Below are 22,406 nucleotides of genomic sequence, written 5' to 3'. Positions count from 1 at the left end.
CTCCTCCTAGCACTACTCTTCGTCGTTCTACCCGTGTAAGAGAAACTCCTCATTATCTTTCTGATTTTCACTGTTACTCTACTATTGCAACCCTTCATGAGCCTCGTTCTTATCTTGAGGCAAGTACTGACCCTCTTTGGCAGCAAGCTATGATTGACAAACTTCAGGCTTTAGAGAAAACTCATACTTGGGATTTAGTTGATCTTCCACCAAACAAGACCCCTATTGGTTGCAAATGGATTTACAAAATCAAGACCCATTTTGATGGAACTATTGAACGCTACAAAGCTCGCTTAGTAGCCAAAGGGTACACTCAAGAGTATGGTATCGACTATGAAGAAACTTTTGCTCCAGTGGCCCGATTAACATCTATTCGCAGTCTCTTAGCTATTGCTGCAGTTCGTAAATGGAAACTTTTCCAGATGGATGTCAAAAATGCTTTTCTTCATGGTGATTTAATAGAAGAGGTTTATATACATCCTCCTCCTGGTTATCATTCTCCTCATAAGGTTTGAAAACTTCGGCGAACCTTATATGGATTAAAACAAGCTCCCAAGGCTTGGTTTGCCAAATTTAGTTCCACTCTTGCTCAACTTGGTTTTCTCTCTAGTCCACATGATTTTGCATTATTCACTGGTCGAACTGACAGCGGTATTGTTCTTCTGTTGCTTTATGTTGATGATATGATAATAACAGGAGATGATTCATCTGATATTTTAAAGTTACAACATTATCTCAATCAGCATTTTGAAATGAAAGACCTGGGTTCTCTCAGCTATTTTTTGGGTCTTAAAGTTTCTTAAAATTCTGATGGCTATTATCTATCTCAAGTCAAGTATGCATCCGACTTACTTTTTCGAGCAGGCATCACTGATAGCAAAACAGTATCAACCCCATTGGAGCTCAATTGCAAACTTATACCTCTTGATGGCACTCCTCTTGATGATCCTACTTTATATCGACAGCTTGTCGGGAGTCTTGTTTATCTCACAGTTACTCGACCTGATATTTCATATCTTTGTTCATCATCCGTCAAGAAGTTTATGTCTGCTCCTCGTTCAACTCATTTCTCTGCAGCACTTCAAATCCTTCGTTATATCAAAGGCACTCTTTTTCATGGTTTGCACTTTTTCGCTACCTCCTCCCTAGTATTATCTAGCTACTCTGATGCTGATTGGGCTGGTGATCTGACAGATCATCGCTCTACAACTAGTTATTGTTTCTTCTTGGGTAATTCTCTTATCTCTTGGCATAGTAAAAAGTAAATTGTTGTTGCACGTTCTAGCACAGAATCTGAATATCGTGCTCTTGCTGATGCTACATCTGAATTACTTTGGTTACGGTGGTTATTAACTAATTTGGGTGTCACTCATTCTTCTGCTACAATACTTCATTGCGATAATAGAAGTGCCATACAGATTTCTTATAATGATGTATTTCATGAGCATACCAAATATATCGAAATTGATTGTCATTTTGTATGTCATCATGTTGCTCATGGCACCATATGTTTGATTCCTGTCTCCTCTGTCAGCCAAACCGCTGATATATTCACCAAAACGCATCCTCCCGCTCGCTTTCAGGATCTCTTAAGCAAACTCAAGTTGGCACCTATGCTACCACCTTGAGTTTGAGGGGGGGATGTTAGCATAATTATAGCAATTATCATGATTATAGGAGATTTGTGTAGCATAATTACAGCAATTAGCATGATTATAGGAGATTTGTATAGCATAATTATAACAATTATTATTCTTGTTTAAATTAACTCATATTCTCATGTATAAATAGATGTAATATCTCCGTAAATAAGAAACAGATAAATACATAATCCTTTCCTTCATTACTTGTATTCTTTTTTCTAACATACATAAATATATTTTATATTTAAAATCTATTAGGTAAAATAAATAAGAAGAGAATTATTTTTAAAGTGAAATAATTATTTTAATATTTAACATACTAAAATAACCGTAAAATGTCTTAATTGTTAAAATTTATTTGTTGAAATTAATTTTTAATTATAATTGATTAATTTATTTCAAGTTTTAATTGTAATTAAAAATTTAATATATCATGTTATATATTATATTACAAAAGTTATTATTATTATTATTATTATTATTATTATTATTATTATTATTATTATTATTATTATTATTATTATTATTATTATTATTTTGTTTTTAGAACTATTTTTATAAACATAATGCTACAAAATTTAAACATAAGCAGAAAGAATATCATTCATCTTTGTAACACAAGTTAAAATGTTAGCGGGTGATAATCACATTAATAGTTATATTAATAATATGTATTATTTTGTAAGGTGAATTATTATGAGATCACAACGGGAATTTATTATTTTTTAATTATTTACAATAATATTTTCACATCATTAACAACTACAAATTTAAAATAATAGTAAGAATTATTATTTTATGTATTTATTTTACTTTTTACTCTATTATTATTACATATTAAAAATTTATGTACATTACGTTTTTTTTTCTTTTCAGTAGATAATTTATTATTACACATATTTTTTTCTTTAAAATTAAGTAAAATAAAATTTTTTGATCCCACAAATCTAATTTTCTAGCTTCGCCCCTACTTATACTAAAATATTTAATTAATATATAAGAGTTATCGGCATTAAAACTCTAAACTGTTTAGTATGAGAGGCTCAAATACTATGACAAGACGCACTCAATTTATAAGCCTAAACATATGGGTGAAAGTTTCAAAAATAATTTTATACTTCCAACATTTCTTACCAAAAAATTTCCCTCTACTAAACCAGCCGTATATATGACTTAATCTTTAGCAACAAGAAGCTATTCCAAATCAATTTCAGATGGTCTCTCTACTAATTAGATACTAAAAATTGTAGTCTTTGAATGCCCACGAGGTCTTAAATTTATCTTTGATCATTTTCTAGTAGGCCAACCACAAAGAGCATGAATTGCAGCATTCAACCCACCAATATATTATTAGAAGGAAGCAAATTAACGTTGATGCTGACCTTAATGGATGTAACTATAATGCCATTTCTTTGATGCTTTGAGCTATTCCACTGTATGCTCATAGATTTTGCTTCTCAACAAATTATATATAATAATTAGAATTATTCTCTTATATATTTATAATATAAATTATATATTTAAAATACATAAACAATGAATATAATTAATCATTTTTCGAGTATATATAATGTTGGTCTCCTCAAAAATAAATTTTTTGGCTTTGCCCCTAGATGCAACCCCTGAGCTTGTTGCAAACTATGATTCTTAGCTGAATCTTTGGAGCTTCAATTTCTCAAACCACTAAACATATATCCTAGCACATGAATGATAGGTTGAGGAGCACCAAGTAATGTGCCTACATTGAGTGACTCCATCGATGGTGGTTTGTGGCTAAGGCAATGGCGCTAGATGGCGCGGGTGTATAACATGACTATAGTTTCAAATTAACTTCTTTTGAGCTTCTAAACTTATTTACAAAGAGGATTTCACTTGGATAAGTTTGATCTTATTGGTTTCTAGTTTTAATTTGAATTTGTTGATGATTTTGATAAGGAAGACCAGGGTTGAAGCAGGATTTTAATGCAGTAGAGCAAATTTTTAATATTTTTACATAAAAATAAAATAATTTTTATAGTAAAAAAAATTCAATAAAGTAACTATTAAATATCTCTCGTATCTTTTACATTAATTAAAATTTAAAAAATATTATAATTCTCCTTTTACGAGTTTTCGCGCTTTAACAATATTGCATGATAGTTTCATTGGCAATCTTATTAAAAATATCATTCTCAATTAATGTGATGAAACAATTAACTATCTATTAATTTCCAATTCTATTATTTAACCATTTATTCACCATTTTCATAGAAAAAATGTCCTTTCAGTGGATACAATTGCAATAGATTAAAACCAAAACCAAAGTTACAAACTTATAAACTAATGAATATAATATTATAAATTTATAAATTAATGCAAAATTTACTTATTTGTCGTTGCGATTTTCTAAGCAAGATCACTAATGTAACGATCGGGCTCTAACTACTAGAGGAATTGTCCGTTTTGGTCATAGGCCTCACGGTTTTGTCCTATAGGTGAAATGAAGAACTTCCCAGGAGGTCACCCATCTTAGGATTTCTCTCAAGCAAGCACGCTTAACTTTGTAGTTCTTTCAACTCTTCAGGCCATTCTACCAAAAGGTGCCTCCAGTGATTAGTTCTCCCATTTTATATATCATTACTTTTTGAACCCAATACCAGCTTCGTGTTTTATGGATGTGGGATTTGCCTAAAGGACCTTTCTAGAGGTGCCTTTTGGTGGAATGACACGGAGAGTTAGAAGAACTCCAAGGTTACTTTATGAACAAAATCGTGAGGCTTATGACTAAAGCGGACAATTCCTCTAGTGGTTAGAGCTCGATCGTTACAACTAATCACATCTGAAAACTCACAATTGAAATTCATATCAATAATATATGTTTATAACTGATTATCAATAGCAATAAGTTGAAAGGAAGCAAATCCTTAAAAAAAATAAAATAAAATAAATTAAAGGAGATGGAGACAAATCCTTTAAAAAAAAAATTTAAAGAATAGGGGAGTCTTAGATTCAAATTGTAAAATCTATAAAAATAAATAAATAAATAAATAAATTAAAAAAATAAAAATAAAAAAATTAAAAGAGAGAATAGGGGGCAATTGCCCCTTCTCTACAACGTGGCTTCGCAACTAAAGAAGGTAAAACCTTGTATGAAATTCCCAATTTATTTATGGAGGATTCCACTAGAAATCCGGCAGAGTTTTTATCTTAATTTAATTTATTTCAAGTTTATTTTCTATACATTCTCAAAAAATTATATTTATACAAAATAAATAATTATTTAAAATATAAAATTTAAATATAAGAACAAATTTGTTAATGAAGTGAAACTTTAAGGATTAAATTATTTCAAATTAAAAGAAAGTTAATAAAATTAATTATCAATTTAAATGGTAGCGATAATGAAATCAAAGCTCTCGTACTAAATTGTTATTCATATAAAAAGTAAAGACTAACCTGTTATTTTTAACATATTTTAATGACTAATTTATAATTTATTATTCTTTCTATTTATAAAATATACCAAGAAATATTAATCTTTTAACTTGTAGAGTGTTTGTTTTAACTATTTATTTTTAATTTTTTACTTAAAATATATCTTTTAATTTATAAGTCAATTTAAAAATAAATAGTTCAAAATGACTAAAAATATATAGGATAAAAATAAATAAATAAATAAAATTTAAATAACATTAATAATTAAATGAAAAATATAAATAATAAAATAATATATAAAAAATTTTAAATTCTATATAATTTTAAAAAAATCTATATAATAGAATAATTTATATAATAAATAATAATATTTGATATAATATAAATAAAAATATAAATAAAAATATTATTTGATATAATATAAGTAACAATATTATTTGATATAATATAAATAACAATATTATTTGATATAGAATATACAATTAATAGATAAAAATAAAATAATATAAAAAAATAAAATAATAATAAAATATGCAACTATTATTATAAGCCTAATAAACCTAATGTTATAAGCAAAATAAACCTAATTTCTAAATTACAAAATTGAGCAGATCAAAAGAGAGAAGGAGATCAAGGCGTACATGGAGAAAATTCATACAATTTTTTCTCTGCTGAATAAGAGGATGAAGGCAATTGAAATTGGAATATGCAAGTTAAATAGAAAGTCTCAGAGTTTATTAGTATTGATATTTTTAAAAAATTATTATGATCATGGACACCATATTTTATTTGGGCCCTTATTAAAAAATTTTAAGTTGTTAATTTTTATTTTTGTCTATAACTTAATTTAATTCTCATTTTCATTTAATTTTAGCCTTAATTGTAAATTGATAATTTTAACATCAAATTTAATTTTAATTTCAGTTTTTAAATTTAGACTATTTTGTTTTATGAAAAATAAGAAAATATTTTTTACATTTTCTAACATTTGAAGCATTCGGAAAAATGAGTTAATGAAAAATATATTTCTGATTAAAAGAAAAATTAAATCATTTTCTACATTATATAGACTTCGATAATTTTATTAAAATGTAAAACCATTTATATATATATATATATATTGTTAATTTAACAGTGCAACAAAATAACGAAAAATATTTTTCATAAAAATATTTTCTCTAAATACAAGTTGTTTTCTACGAAACAAACGGAGTCTTAGTTTTAATCTTTTTTTTCAATTCAATTTCAATTTTAATTTTAAACAAAATTTTAATTTTAATTTTAATTTCAACCTCAATTTTAATTATACCTAACTTTAATTTAATCTTCCTTGAACATACTTTTTAAATGATTTAATCTTGACCCTTGATTTTGGAGTTTATTTTAGCCTTTAGATTTGAAAAGCGAAGAAGACAGCTTTAATCTTGACCATCAAGTTTAGGGTTTTTATTGTAGCTTTTACATTTAGGATTTTTTTTTAAGAAAAAAAAATTGCATTTAATTTAATCTTGACCATTAATTTCATTAATAAAGTTATTTTCTAGCCACTAGACTTAATTTTCTTTAAAATAAAAAACAAAATTAAAATATTTTAATTAAAATTTGACCCTTCGTTTTCATTAAATTTAATTTTAACAATTATATTTAGGGTATTTTTTTAAGAGGACAAAAATGTACTTGATTCAATCTTAGTCATTAATTTTATTAGAATTTTCATAGCCATTGGATTTAAGTTTCTTTAAAATCAAAAAACAAAAAATATTCCAATTAAATCTTGTCCCTTTATTTTCTTTAGATTTAATTTTAGCCTTTAAATCTAAGGTTTATGAGATGGGATGAAGAGAAATTCATACAACTGAAATTTAGCCCTTGATTTTAATAAAAAATTAATTTTGCCCATCAAATTTAGGGTTTTGCTTTAGGAAAATAAGAAATAAATTTATTCTTCACCTTTTTTTTTTTAGTTTTATTTGCATTTTTTTTTCTTAACCATTAGATTAAAAAGAATTAAAAATACAAATAAATACCTAATTAAATCTTAACTATTTATTTATTGGAGTTCAATTTCACCATTGGGTTTAAAGTTTGTTAAAGTGATAAAAATAAAATTGTGTACAATTGGATCTTAGCCACTAATTTATGTAAAGATGATTTTAGATCATTGGATCAAAAAGTGAAGAAATTAAAATAGTGCTAATTTAATCTTAACCATCCAATTTATCCCTCTATAAATTTCATTTTTATTGTTCATGACTAGAGGCCTATTTTGTACAAAGAAAGACAGAAGAGAAAAGTGAGTGAAATTATAAGAAAAATAAAATTTGTATAAAAAAGAAAGAAAAATTATTATTTTTTTAATAATTTTTTTTATAAAAAAAGAAGTGATTTATTTATTTTTTATATTTTATTAAAGAGAAAAATAAAAAGAAAAAATTATTAAATTTTAATTATTATACTCATATTGATTAAAAAAGTTATATTAAAAAAATAGCTATAAAGAAGAGAAAAAAAACCCATAAAATGAAAACGGATAAATTAATATTACTTTTCACTTTTTCCCTCTCAATTTGAAAGGAAAATAAAATGGCTCAAATGTTTTTAGGGCATTTTTCACATAAATACTTACAATTATTATTTTTTTTTTACCTCTCCTCCTTATAAAATATGAAAATTAGACTTTTATGAGGTGTTTAATATGGAGTTAACAAGGTATAATTATTATTTTTTAAATTTAAATATTATTAATATTATTTATATACTTAAAAGAAAATTAATTAATTTTTTATTTTACTAATATTTATATATTTTTTAAAAATTAAATATTAATATTTAAAAATTAATTTAATAATTATATTTTTTTAATATTAAAATTTATAAAAATAATATTTAATCTTAATTTTTGAATCCCACTCTTTCTAGTAATTAAAGTGACGGTGCCTTGTTTCAAGGCGTGCGAGTAACTATTTTAAAAATTATAATAACATTATTTTATTAAAATTAAAATTTTATTTTAAACTTATTATTATTATATTTAGTTATTTTATTAAAGATATTGAAAAAATTTAAATTACCACACCATATTTAAATATAAATACATTTATTTACTAAATTTATTTATAATTTAAAAATAAATATATTAAATATTATATTATTTTATAATTATATTTTCTTTATTTTTTAATTTTTATTTATTATTATCAATAATAAAATATGATATGCTATAAATAAATTAATAATTATACGTCTATTTTAATGATAAAATAAATAAATTTCTATAATAACTTTATTTTTTACAAAATAAAATTTACTTTTTAATAACTAATATAGATGAATTGGTAAAATTAATATATTGGTTAAAAAAACGAAGTATAAACAAAGCCAATTAAAAACAAACTAACAATATAAATTATCTAAAATAAATTATACACTGTTATTAGTTATTTTATTAAGTATTTTATATATTAATAATAATAATTATATATAATTTCATCAAATTTTTAGAATATATTAATTACAATTAATTATCAACTTATTAATTATATATCTAATAGTCAAAATAAACAAGATTTTAATTTTTTTTTCTTTTATTTTTTTTTCCTTCTAATAAAACAATTAAATTTTTTTATCTCTTTTTATTTTTTTCTCCATTTTTTTCATTGCAAAATGTTTTTTTTTCTCATTTTTTCATTGTAAAACATGCTCCGTTTGAGGCAAATAGAGAAAGAAAGATGAAAAAAATATATATATAATATTCAATTTTACTACATACTTATCGGAAAAATTTAATTTTATATATTTAAAATTTTTATTTAAATTAATTCAAAAATTTTTATTTAAATTAGATTTATTTAAAAATTAAAATTTATAATCTAAATTTATTAATTTATTGATTAAAATAAAAAAATTAATAAATTTAATTTCTTAATTTTTATGTTAAATTTCTTAATTTCTTTTACTGTAAATCTAAAAAAAGTAAGAAATTTAATTTTTTAATTTTTAAAATTTTTAGATTAAATTAAATTTTATAAATTAATTTAAATAAAAAATTAAAAATAACTAATGAAAAAGAAAAACTACAGCAACGAGATTCTTTTTCTTGCCGTCTTACCAAAAAAAACAAACCTCAAACAAAAACGACACCGCCTAGACCTTCCCTTCCACATTTCCCCTTAAACAGACCTACTTCCCCTTACCCACAAAAGCTCCTCCCTCCCTCTCTACAGAGCCCGACACCACTACAATTCCTCCTTCACCGGTCCATCTCCCTTCATCTCCTGAAATTACCACCCATTCAATCACATAGCGCTGCCTCTAGACCAGCGAGTGTAGAGCTTGAAGCAAGAGAAATCCCAGCAGCTCTCAGCGAATTTTCGGTCAAATCTCCATCAACGTAGACCCACCACCTAGCTGAACGCCACCATCTCGACCTCCCACCTTTAGCAGATCGCGCCCTTCTCCCCCAGCCCTTTCGGTCACGACGCAACACGTTTAACCCATTACTTTGAAGGTTCACCCCTGTCAAGACCCATCCTTGGTCCCAAATTAACCACCCGCACACCATTGGACCCCGTAGCACCACCGTGCTACCCTCGCCAGTGCCATAGTTACAGAGTCACGCCGCTAGTTCCAGCTTCACGCCATTTTCCACAGCTTACACCAGAGTTCTCTCTATCTGCAACGCCTCTACTTTCTCTATTCCAAGTCGTCTGTTGTGGCGTGGGTAAAGCCTCAATCCTGGTGTTATTTCTTGTAAGTTTGTATTTTGAGCTGATGTTCCTGTTTTGGTTGTCAATTTACTATTTTCAGAATGTCATCTAGATGAATTCTCATGATTCTTTGGTTATGCTTCTGTGATAAAGATGAAAATGGGTCTTATTTCATCCCCGTAAATCCATGTTTTGATGATTCTCTATTGATTTCTATGTGTCTTGAACTTTGTTACACCGAAAAATACATTGAGTTTGTCATTGTTGGCGTGAGGATGAAGCTTTGCTTTTCATAAGTGTGTACTTTTTTAACTTTGAAGTTGAGTGCTTGGTTCCTAATGAGATTAATAACGTTAGAAATTCAGATTCATTAATGCTCTGCGTCACCTTCACTTCCATCTGCGTAGTCACCTATAGGGTTTCATTTGGGTATAGTTCATGATCTATATTGTAATAAACTTTGGTATGACTTTGTTTATTATTGTTCCTTGTGAATTTGTATGTCCAAATGTGTTTTATTACACTGATTTTGTTCTAGTATGATAGTTCAGTCAGTTTGAATCAAGTTTTGTGAACTGCGATGTTGCCTTGTCCGTCAGATTCATTGTTGGATTCATTAATTCTAAGCTGTTTATATTTCATTATTAGTTGGAATGGCTTTTTCTTGATTTAATGATACTCTGCAAACATGGTTTTTAGCTGATTCAAATTATATCCTGTGTAGGCGACTTCTTCTTCTTCCTTTTTTTTAAACAACTTTTTTAATTAATTTGTTAAAACTACTATCAGTTTCAAGTAGATACTGCTTTGTTTGAAAGCCTGCTTAGAACACCTTCTTGCTACTATGCTTCTCAAGGCTATCCATATTCACTTCACCAAAACTTTTTTTAAAAAAATTTTAATAATAAATAAATAAATGAATAAAATAAAGCATTAAAAGTCATTTTGGTGATTCGAGGGGAGTCCCATTTGAACCACCTCTATTCTTTTTAAATTCCAAAATACGATTTTTAATGGGTCGAAGGGGAGTCACCCTTAAACCAACTCTATTCTTTTTGAATTCAAAAATATGATTTTTAATGGTTCGTGAGGGAGTCACCTGTGAACCACCTCTATTCTTTTAAATTCAAAAATGCGACTTTTAATGTTTCAGAGGGGACTCTCCCTTGCCTTGAGCCACCTCTATTCTTTTGAATTCAAAAATATGTTTTTTAATGGTTCGAAGGGGAGTCCCCCTTGAACCACTTCCATCCTTTTTTAAATTTAAGAAATACGATTTTAATGTTTAAAGGGCAGTTCCCTTTGAACCACTTCAATCTCTTTTAAAATTTTAGTCTATATGTAATTTCAGTGGTTTGAAGGAGAGTCCCCCTTGAACCACCCTCATTTTGTGAAAATCATTTCAAAACTTGGCTTTTCAATAGTCCCCCTATTGAACCATCTTTTTCCTCCAAAAACCCTTCTACCATATTTAAACGCGTTTCCTTTTAGTGATCCAAAGGGCTGCCTTTAAGCAGTTGCTCCTGGTGTTCGGAATAATTCAATGAATAAATAAAGTAAATGAGTAAAATAATTTCCTAGTTGCAATGGGAATCAAACACTCTTAAACAAGTATAAATTCATTTGTTTTTATTACTTCACTGAAATTGAGACTTTAATTGGAACTTAGAACCTCTTTTAGTAAACCTAATTTTATTCATTGCTTTTATGTGTGATGTTTGAGTTGAGGAAGATGTGTGAATAAATGTGCAAGTTAGGATAATAATTATTATGCAGGTTGAGTATTTTGATAATTGGAAAACATTCAGTTTTTAGGGGGAGAGTTTGTCGAATTTTCGGCAAATTTGTGAATAATAAAGTGTATGCATATTTGTGTTTATTTTAATTCACTTAATATATTAAATTGAATTAATACGGGTTAGGATTAATTGTTAATTATGCAATGATGAGACTTTGATTTGTTGAGTGGGAATCCCCACTAATGAATTGAACTTTTTAAGTATTAATTAACAGTATTAATTAACACATTTATTTTAAATTGAAGTCCTAATTGAAAGGAGTAAAAAATCTAGACCTGTATTAACTCAATTTTATTAATAGAAGTGTATTCTTCAAGCGTTACTTACATTTTATATCTGGTAAATATATGTGATATGTACGCATTTATATTCTTACATTTCGTCGTGATTGTCATATCAAATAAAATGCTCATTTCACACATAAAACCCACTATTATTTGAACATTGATGATGGGATTAGTGAAGGGTGGACTGGGAGTCCCACAGCTCGTCAAAATCTCTAGGAACTAAATGACTTCTCTTCAAGAATTGGAGTCTCAATTTGGATGAGGGAGGAATTTAATTAGTAATAATGAGTGATTATTTTTAAAAATTATTAGGATTATATAGCCCTTTATTTGGTCAAATAGAAGTTTTTAAATAAGTAGAGTAGCCACCTTACTTACGATTTTGACTTATTTTAACTATATATATATATATAAGCCAAAATAAATACTAATCTACTTATGACTTTCTACTTACAAGTAAGCTTGATTGATTTGTAAGCCAAACTAAACATTCTCTTATTTCCCTTCATTTTCCTTCTAAAATTGAAGAAAATAAAAAGTGGCATTTGGAGACAAATTAAAAATATAGTTTCTCTTTATTTTTTTTCATTTTTCTTTCTTTTTTTTTTGAGACAAAATTTGGCAATTTATTAATAAGTATCTAATATAAGTATAACATGACCTTCTCATAAGAGAAAAAAAATATAAATATAGACAATTAGAAACTTTTGCTCAGATATGATTTGGGTAGAAGAGAATAATTTTTTAGATAGTAATTACTCCATTTTCATTTTGGACGATCAAATAAACCTTATGTAACATTGCCTTTTCAAAAACTTGCTACCTCTGTGGGTCACAGAAGAATTGAAATCACTAAAATGTTGTTAAAAATTTAATTGAAATTAAATATACAAGAAATGGAGAGAAAATGAAAGAAAATAGAATTATGACATCATCATATTGTCATTAAAACTCTCCCAACCAATCCAATGTTGACACATGACATAAACTTATATAAAAGAGACTAAATGAGCTGAAAAATGAAAAAAAAAAAATCAGAACCTTCTCTTCTTCTTCTTCCTTGCCGTCACCTTCCCTCCATAGCCACCCATTTTCAAGCTTTTAAAAGCTTGATTTCCCTAGCTCTCACCCCACTAAACCCTATATTCCTAACACAAAAAAGTGTTCTTGCATCTTGGTGAGTCTTTTGGGAGCAAAAAGAAAAGAAAAACAAGAATTCTAGCAAGTGGGAAATCTCACTCCATAGAGGTTTGTGGCCTAACCTTGGATTTCACCTTAAATTTATGTTTAGGGACTTTGAATGAGTGTAAATTACAAAGAAAAATTATTGAATATCATTTGTATGACATCCCAAAATTTCGGCAGCCTTGGTTGGGGTATGCTTGTGATGAGTTTTATGGAGCTAAGATGCTAGTATGGCTGCCCTTAATGTGTATCTCTTAAGTGAATTGTTGAAATGTAATGATAATGCATGGTTTGTGATGTTTGAGTTAGGGTTTGGGGTGAAAAATGAGACTTTTATCATGTGATGATGGAAGTAGGTTTTAATGGTCAATTAGTGACCATTTGGTTCTGTTTAAATAAAAAATGAAGTGAATTGTGTAGTGGGATTGGAGTTTGGTGTGGCTGCCCTTGGTGACCTGCAGGACTGGGCATGAGTCCAGCAGGTTTGGGCAGCAATAACTGGAATTGTAGGGCTTCAATTGGTGCAAGGCTAATTGGACATGAAACTAGACACATAATGGCACAACTTTAGTGAAAAAACCATGCCCAGAAAACCAAACTAAGTTGATCAAAAGATTGCCCTAATCCGGGTGACCTGCATTCTGCCTGGGCAAAATGACCAAATGAACAGTGTTTGGTCATTTGGCCATAACTCAGTGTATAAAGGTCCAATTGACCTGAAATTCTACCAGCAACAAGCTGAGATATAGATCAACAGCTTTCATGAAGAAATCTAACCCAAATTATGACTGTACTATTAGGCTTCATTGATAGAAATCATTACTTGTATTTGAAAATCTAAAGTCTCTAACCAAAAGGATTCAACGATCCATGCTGTATCTTGAATTGCTAAAAAGTCCATTAAATACAACGAGGAACAAACAAAACCCTGCTAAGGGTGAGAAAATAAGACTTCAGTAATGGGGAGGGTAGGATTCCAATATTGAGAGAATCTCAGATGTGTTTCTAATGGTTATAGATTTGAGGAGATATATGGATCTTGGGGTAGCAAGCAGCCACCAGTGAGAAACTTATCGGTATCAGTGATCGCCCAAAGAGGAGATCTAAAGGAGAAAATGAAAAGATGAATGGAAAAATGATGAAAAGAATGGAGGAGAAGGAGGAGTTTCTAAAGAGAAGAGAGTTGTGCTTGTTTTGTTGCCATTTTTCCTTATCTTTTAATCTTTATTTCTTTTCTATTTCATTCTTTTTCCCCTAATCACCCCTCTCCTACCCTCACACCACCTCCGCACCCCCCCCCCCACCAAAAAAAAAAAAAAAAGAGAATGGCAGGTTACTATTTGTACTATATCATTTTATATGAATTAAAGTTAAATCTAATATCATTCAATCAAATATAAAGAAAAAGAAAATATGATGTGACTTTATTTTATAATAATGTCTACAATTGATTTATTTAAAATAATAAAGTATAATTATTTGCGTCACAGAAATAATTTAAACTTCACTCTTTATATTTTATTACATATATATTTTTTATAAAGTGATATTTTTTATAAGGTAATTAATTAATAGAAAATATATTAAATTAATAAAAAATCATAATATTCAAAAAATATGTAAATATAATATTTTTGTAAATTAATATAATTAGGAGTTGTGTTAAATTAATAACAATAAATTGAATTATCTGTTTTTAATAATAAGAAATCTAATATAATTATTTTTAGTTTAAAATAATCTTATTATATTATTTATAAAAAAATATATCAATCTTTTTTTATATTTTTATAAAATGTTACTATTTTTAATTTAATATTTTATTGAAATAATTAATTTATATAAAAATATCACTATATAATAATATTTTTTTTATTTTCGAATAAATTTGTAAAAAATATTATATTGCATTTTAAAATATTATATTTTTTTATTAATTTAATATTTTTTTTGAAGTAATTACTTTATAAAATATAGATATCAATTAACCAAACCCACCTTTTACATGATTCCCCTGCCCTCCAATTGTAGCACCACGTCAAAGCCACCGCTGGTTCACTGCCATTGTCGTTCACCTTTGCTGTCGCTTTCTTTCGCCACTTTAAGCCATTGCTGTCGCTTTCTTCACCATTGCTGTTTTCCCTCATCGTAGCCGTCTCCATTGCCATCGTTCGCCTATTTGCAGCTATTACTGTGGCCGTTTGTAATTGAATTGAAAGAGGGTAGCCACCCTAAATGGCTGCATACGCCTCTCCCTTGTCCAAATCGTGTCACTGTGCAGCGTGGGTGAGGTTAGCTTCCCAGTTAAAATTTGTCCTTTTTCTTACCTGTTTCTTCTAATAGTTTTTCCATAAAGTAATTTTACGTATCTGGATTGTGATTTTGTGCTTATTTTTTTATTCTGAATTTGGTGGTTTCATGGTTGTTGGGTGTATGTTTGGTCTACATTTAATTGCCTCACTATAGCAAGCAATGTCTAACTAACTATTGCTCCAGATTTTCCACTTTGCTGTACTTAATCGACTGGAAGGATTCTGGTGGTTTTCTATTCATTTCAGCTGCTTTACCGCTCATTTTCTTGTAGGTTTAATGTTTAGTTTAATTCTGAATCTGTGCAAGTTTTGCAAAGTTTGAATAAAAAATTATTCGAACTTCAATTTCTGCTCAATTTTATTGGAAAAATTATTTTCAGGAAAAGGGAAGAAGTAGCAATGTATCCAGCAAGGACGTGGTTGTCAAGAAGCTTCTCAAATATCTCTTCTCATCCTCTACGCGTTTGCGTAGTTGGTAGCGGACCAGCTGGCTTTTACACTGCTGAAAAAGTAATGCTTTAAACAATATGATAATGTTGGGCTAAATTAGTCAGGCATGTGTTTGGTTGATATGATTGGTTGTGATTAAATTGCAATATCAGATGTTGAAGGCTCACCAAGGAGCAGAAGTTGATATCATAGATCGATTGCTGACACCATTTGGATTAGTACGCTCTGGTGTTGCACCTGATCATCCTGAAACAAAGGTGTGATTTCTCTTTGTTACAGCTGGAGATTTTCCTCTGATGCCTTGTCTAAGTTTCCAAAATTTATTGGTTAGACGTACAGAATTTGTGGGGCAGTGATATCCCATTAAAAGCTAGCTTGTTTATTTTTTGGTCTCAAAACAAGTGTGAAGGTAAAAAGTGGAATATTAAGAGTTCAAATTGTTATAATTTTTATGATAACACTTTGAGGTCATATTGAATCATTAGGAGTTTAATGTTGCTGCCTTGCATTTTTAGGAGTGCTATGTGAGACATTGTGATAGTTTGGCATTTTCATTTATGTTAAAAGTTCCAGGCTTTTTATAAATTTCTATTTGTTTTTTATTAGATTAAATAATTCCCTTATTTAAGCTTAGTTTACCAGAAAACCTGCAACAGATTGTGATAAACCAATTTACAAGGGTTGTGCAACATGAACGGTGCTCATTCTTTGGAAATGTCACTCTTGGCTCGTCCATTTCTCTGGCTGAGCTTCGTGAGCTGTATCATGTGGTAAGTTTTTCTGATCTATTAGCCTATTTTGCTGAATAAAGTGCTTTGTAATTACATGTTTGTTTTGTCTGCTTATTTGGTGGGCTAACTCTTAAAAAATGCAATCAAACAGGTTGTACTTGCCTACGGTGCTGAAAGTGATAGAGACCTTGGCATTCCAGGAGAAGTATGTATCATAAAAGTAAAATTTGTTTTTTTCCTTGTTTTAGAAGTTTTTAGATGCTCTATATATTCATTGCCATTACTGAGATTGAGTGTAGCGTCAATGACTGATGCATCTGACTATGTGGTGATTATCTATGTGCATGTTTTTTGTAGGATTTGTCAGGGATACACTCAGCTAGAGAATTTGTTTGGTGGTATAATGGCCACCCAGATGGCAAAAACCTGAATCCTGATTTGAAGAGCACTGATACAGCTATTATTCTGGGCCAGGTTTATTCATTTTTTTATTGGTGTGAAACTAGGTTAAGAATATTATCATTATTCATGAATTTTGGGTAATGTCAAGACTAATGATATTTTAATTTAATTTATAACAGATTGAATTATGTTACTTAGTGTTAGATTGTACTATTATAATGTTATTGATTTATTCAAATGGAAAATGTGTCTCATTGTACAAGGTGTTAATGCCAAGTTTCTATGTTAGTTTCACATATGTAATAGATGAGAATTTTAGAATTCTAAGAATTTACCAAGTTCTCTTTTTTCTTGTTGTGCCTGAGCTATCATGGAATGCAACACTTATCAAAGGATGTAATGACCAAATATGTATGAAACTTGAAAGTAACAATCAACTTCACTTATTTCTCAGGGAAATGTAGCTCTTGATGTTGCTCGCATCCTTTTACGACCGACAACAGAATTGGCAACAACTGATATTGCTAGCCATGCTTTGGCTGCTCTCAATCAAAGCTCTATACGGTTTGTTTTCTTTAACATCTGATATTGACTAGATACATCTATTGCTACCTTGCAAGAGTTACACACATTTAACGGTGTGAATGTATCTCAGGAAAGTTTATCTAGTTGGAAGACGTGGCCCAGTCCAAGCAGCTTGTACTGCAAAAGAGCTGCGTGAAGTTCTTGGTAGTTCTTAGCATCTTGTTATGTTTACCTCTATCAATCGCATTAATAAATTGTTGTGTTATGTTTCATGGATGTTTAAAAGGGTACTCAATTTGTGTTGTTTAACTCGTGAAAGGATCATTTTACCCAAAACATCAATCATTTATGCACACAAACACTCAAAAGGAAAGAAAAAGGGGGGAGGGAACGAATGAATGCATGTTAATAACCCCCTACTAGCACCAATTTCTGAATCCACTGATCTAAACACATGCAAGTAGTTTCATTGCTTTCATGGTGTTTAAATTAGCAGGCATTGTATTGCATTTGAATGGTATTTACCTCTTTATTGTCTTGTTATACGTATTTATTGTTTCTTTTTTTTTTTTTTAATTTGACTTTATTTGTTAGTCAGGTTTTGGTTTTGTCTTTTATTACTTTCAGAACATCACTTCCAATGCAATTCTATTGCAGGCATTAAAGATTTGTATATTCACATCAAGGAGGTTGACTTATTAAAAAGCTCTGAAGATGAGGTATGTGTCAACTCAAGCACCTCGTTCAGTTAGGGGACATAATATATATATTTTATGGATTAGATATTAAAGATTATTGGGTTGATGAGTTCATTTTGGTAATTTTTCCCTGATTTATACAACTTTGCTGCAATCTAAAATTGACCCTTCCAGTTGAGACGATTGTGAACAATAGAAAATCCCTTTATTTCTTCATTATATTTATCAAAATGCATCGAAATTTTATAGGAGATCTTTTGACTCATCCATCATACAGTATAGTCAAAGGTTATCAAGGCTAATTGAGAATTTGATGTCTGTTCTTAGAAGTATGCATGCAAGGCAATTTAAATGAGGTACTGAAACACCAATATAAATGTGAAAGGCCTTAGTTTAGGCTCCTCAGGCATGCCTAAACTAAAGGGTAGGTTTAAAATTTTGCTCCACTTACTGTCTGTTACTTTGTCTCGAGTTTCAAAGGAGGGCTATTTATTTGCGTTGATGTAGGTCTTAATGTAGTTTTATGTTTGGAATATTGGAAATTGTTAAAGGGGAGAGGAGTTAGTAAGGTTTGAATTGTGACCTCTTGCAGTCGGGGGTTGACAGGCATTCTTAATGTATTACTATTAATGATATAATTTTTCTAAATTAAAAATTAATGCATGTCCACATAAATGAAATAAAATATTTATAGAATATACTGTGTATTTAATTATATTTCATTATAATATATGATAAGACAAATGGTATAAATAAATAATTTGATCATATATTAAAAAAGTTTATACAGTTCAAGTTTTATTTTTTAATGAATTAAATCAAACTGTGTTAAAAAAAATTTGGAAACTTTTAAAACCAAACCAAAATAAACTGTATAATTCAGTAGTCTGATTTGGTTCAATAGTTTGAACTGAAAAATGGGCTTCCTAACTAGAAATCGATTAACTGAACTGGTAAAATTGATAAATTTGCTTAACCAATTAACTATTTAACCAGTATTAAAAAAAGTCTGAAATTGCTTAAATGAACTGGGGGCCTCTCAGGTGGATGTGTGTCACCCATTTTGCTTAATATGTAATTGATAAATCCAATTATGATGGAAGAAATGTTGAAGCTTTGTTGAGGAAAATGATAAGCAAAGCTATATATGTTGGTTGATTAATACTTGGTGTACTTCAACAATACCAGGCAGGCAGGTAGACAACAACTTGATTGGGGGTATATTTGACCTTGCTGTTTGCATTGCTACTGAGAAATCACTTTGAATGTGTTAATTAAAACCCATCAATAATTGTTTTTAAGTTAAATTTGAAATATTTTAGTCATAATAACTCTAGAATAGTTAAACAATTTCAAACCACTCTTTCTGATAGAATTTAAAATGCTTCTTTTCCAAAAAGCAGGTCTACTCCTCAATCCCAAACGGGCTCTAAATAGCCATCTTCTATCTTTAGTCTTCTGTTTACATTTTTCCATTTTTAGTATCTTGTATTGATGTTTTCCTGTTTCATTTTTTTTGTTTTTTTAACAAAGGAAGTGTTGAAAAACAATCGAATTCAGAGGAGGGTTTATGAGTTGCTCTCTAAGGCTGCCACCTCAGGAAATTCCCATTCCAGTTCTGGGCAAGGAGAACTTCACTTTGTTTTCTTCCGAAAACCTGCTTGTTTTTTGGATTCAGGAACTGGCCATGTTGCCGGTGTGCACTTTGAGAAGACTGTGCTTAAAGGTGCTTTTCTCTCTATGAATACTTCTGATGGATTAGGTTCATTTAGGTTTCTTCACTTCTAATTGTTGGATTTTGGTGTTCTGTAACAAACTATGCTGTGACCAAACTTCTCTGACATAGCATTTTATGCACAAACTTATTTTCTGATTCAACATCATAATAATTAAAATGATAATGAAGCAACTATATCAACTGTTGAAATCCAGAAAACTTTTTTTATTGTTTTTCTATTCTTTTTGGAAAACCTAATTCTTGTTCTGTAAAATTGATGGGCTTGTTTTAAGTGTTATGAGGAATCACAACAAAATGGCTAGACTCATATTTAGTTTGGTTTCAAAATGCTAGTACCTCACTCACTTTGTATGATACTGCAGGTGTTGGCCCTGGAAAACAGGTTGCCGTAGGTACTGGAAAATTTGAGGACCTCGACTGTGGGTAAATTTTTGGCATGCCTAGTTTGGATTAATTATATATTTTACCAAAATCAGTTGACTTTTTCAATATTGCTGTCTGTGGTTCCATTTCTTGATTTATTATTGACTAGTTTCAATCCACATCATATTGTATCATAAGGACCATGGGAGATGTGATCTCTACAAACAGAATAACCCCCTCCCCCTTCTCTTCCAAAAAAAAAGGAATTGGGATTATAATTTACAGTTAGTTTTGTTTCACAAATGAAGCCTAATGTGAGTTGGAAAAATTAACTGTGTAACTGGACAATTTTGAGTTAGTTCTGTTGTGAAACTAATTTTCTGGGATGCTCTATTGATTTCATTGTTCTACTCTACTCTGTGTGTAGGATGGTGCTAAAGAGCATTGGCTACAAATCAGTACCAGTTGATGGTTTACCCTTTGATCATCAGAAAGGTAATTAGAAAATGCGGGTGTTCTGTCTGCCACAGCATTAGGAATTTCTGCATTTTTCTTCTTATAAGTTGCAGTTTAATGTCTCCAAAAATGCATTTGAAGCTATATTTTGTCTGAAATGTTCTTCAAACCAACCTTGTGATTTCTTCCGAAGTTGCTGGACAAAGAATTCAACTCATCGTGGACACAAAGTTTGAGAAGAAACTTTCAACACTAGAAAATAAGAACTATGCTGTTCACTTTACCGTTATGATTCTATGCATCCAATTCTATGTTTTCAAGTTCATAGATATGTGGAGGGCATTTGCATGTGTACTGATTAAGCCTTCAGTATCCATCAAAACCATCTGGAAGACACCTCTCTCGCTCATTGTTCTGAGTGTACTGCACTGCATAAGCTTAATACTCACTGTTAATCACATGGCTTCTTTCCCAGGTGTGGTCCCAAATGCCAGCGGTCGAGTTCTTACTGATGCTTTGGGAGATCAAACATTGCTTGAAAAGGGCTTGTATGTGTGCGGGTGGTTGAAGAGAGGACCAACTGGAATTATTGCTACAAACCTCTATTGTGCCAAAGAAACTGTAAGTTTCTGTTGGATGTTGTATATTTGAAAACCTAACTTTTCATTAGCAGAATGGTGATTGAAAAAATGACATAATAGGTTGCCAGCATATCACAAGACCTTGAACAAGGAACGCTTGCAGCCGTGACTAGTTTACCAAAGCCTGGCAGAGAGGGACTCCTTCAGTTACTTGATGATAGAAATGTTAGAATTGTTCCATTCAGCGGATGGGAAAAGATAGATTCTGAGGAGAGGAGACTTGGGAGTCTGAGAAACAAGCCTAGAGAAAAATTAACCACATGGGAGGACTTGCTGAAAGTTGGCACAGAATGATATGAGTCCCTCTTCAAAGTTCTTTTTCTATATACACAATTGCCTCAAGACCTCACAGTTTCAGAGACAGCTCCAGAACTATTGAACTAAAGCTTTTTGTTAGAGTTCATTTTTATAACTGCATAAGATAAAAAGTAAGTTATATTTGATTTCAATTGTCAGTCCTATTCTTTGCAGTATTATATTGAGAATAATAATTTTGTTTCTCATAGGGAAAATAATTCTCCTTAACTTGTTGAAACAATTATATCTGTTTTTTTTTACACCAAGAAGGAATCATTTAATCCACTCTAGCCTTCTAATTGGATTTATGCCCTATCAGTAACTGTGAGGTTAATGATTGTGGAAATCATACTCTAGTTTTGAGGTGGAAGATGAGTATGATTAATATAAACAATTCTAGCGACACAACCTCATTATTAATATAAACAAATATTGATTAAAAATAGCTTAGTCAACAATTGTCATATTCTGGACATCTCTAAAAGTACAATTGCCTTCTCTTCTTACCACAATCTCCCAATGGAAAAATCCTTTTTTTTTTTTTACAGTAAGGAGAAATTTTTATTTGTAAATAATCATACCAAATTTATAGTAAAATTCCTCCTATAATATAAAATATCAAATTAAAATTAATTTTTTATACTATTAATGACTGTAACTTGGCTTGACCTTAAAAATTGTCTTCTATTTTTGCAATGAAAATCTTTGAATAGCAGTGCATCTTTCTTTTGATATATATTGAATGCTCAAATCCGTGTG

The 22,406-nt window shown here is 29.6% G+C and overlaps 1 protein-coding gene across 1 annotated transcript; it reads left to right on the top strand.

Annotated features, from left to right (window-relative positions):
• The first annotated feature begins 9,206 nt into the window (after nt 1-9,206).
• LOC110664984 (NADPH:adrenodoxin oxidoreductase, mitochondrial) lies at nt 9,207-21,932 on the top strand. Its single transcript, XM_021824911.2, has 14 exons — nt 9,207-9,777; nt 15,727-15,856; nt 15,949-16,053; nt 16,453-16,566; nt 16,679-16,732; nt 16,885-17,001; nt 17,384-17,493; nt 17,585-17,658; nt 18,112-18,173; nt 19,686-19,878; nt 20,253-20,313; nt 20,681-20,748; nt 21,185-21,330; nt 21,411-21,932. Exons 2-14 carry the CDS (start codon nt 15,746-15,748, stop codon nt 21,642-21,644), a joined length of 1,449 nt encoding a protein of 482 aa, XP_021680603.2. The 5' UTR covers nt 9,207-9,777; nt 15,727-15,745; the 3' UTR covers nt 21,645-21,932.
• The last annotated feature ends 474 nt before the right edge of the window (nt 21,933-22,406 follow it).

Source organism: Hevea brasiliensis, chromosome 17 (assembly GCF_030052815.1).
Source record: "Hevea brasiliensis isolate MT/VB/25A 57/8 chromosome 17, ASM3005281v1, whole genome shotgun sequence".
Taxonomy (NCBI): Eukaryota; Viridiplantae; Streptophyta; class Magnoliopsida; order Malpighiales; family Euphorbiaceae; genus Hevea; species Hevea brasiliensis.
This window is presented reverse-complemented; position numbering and strand designations above follow the sequence as displayed.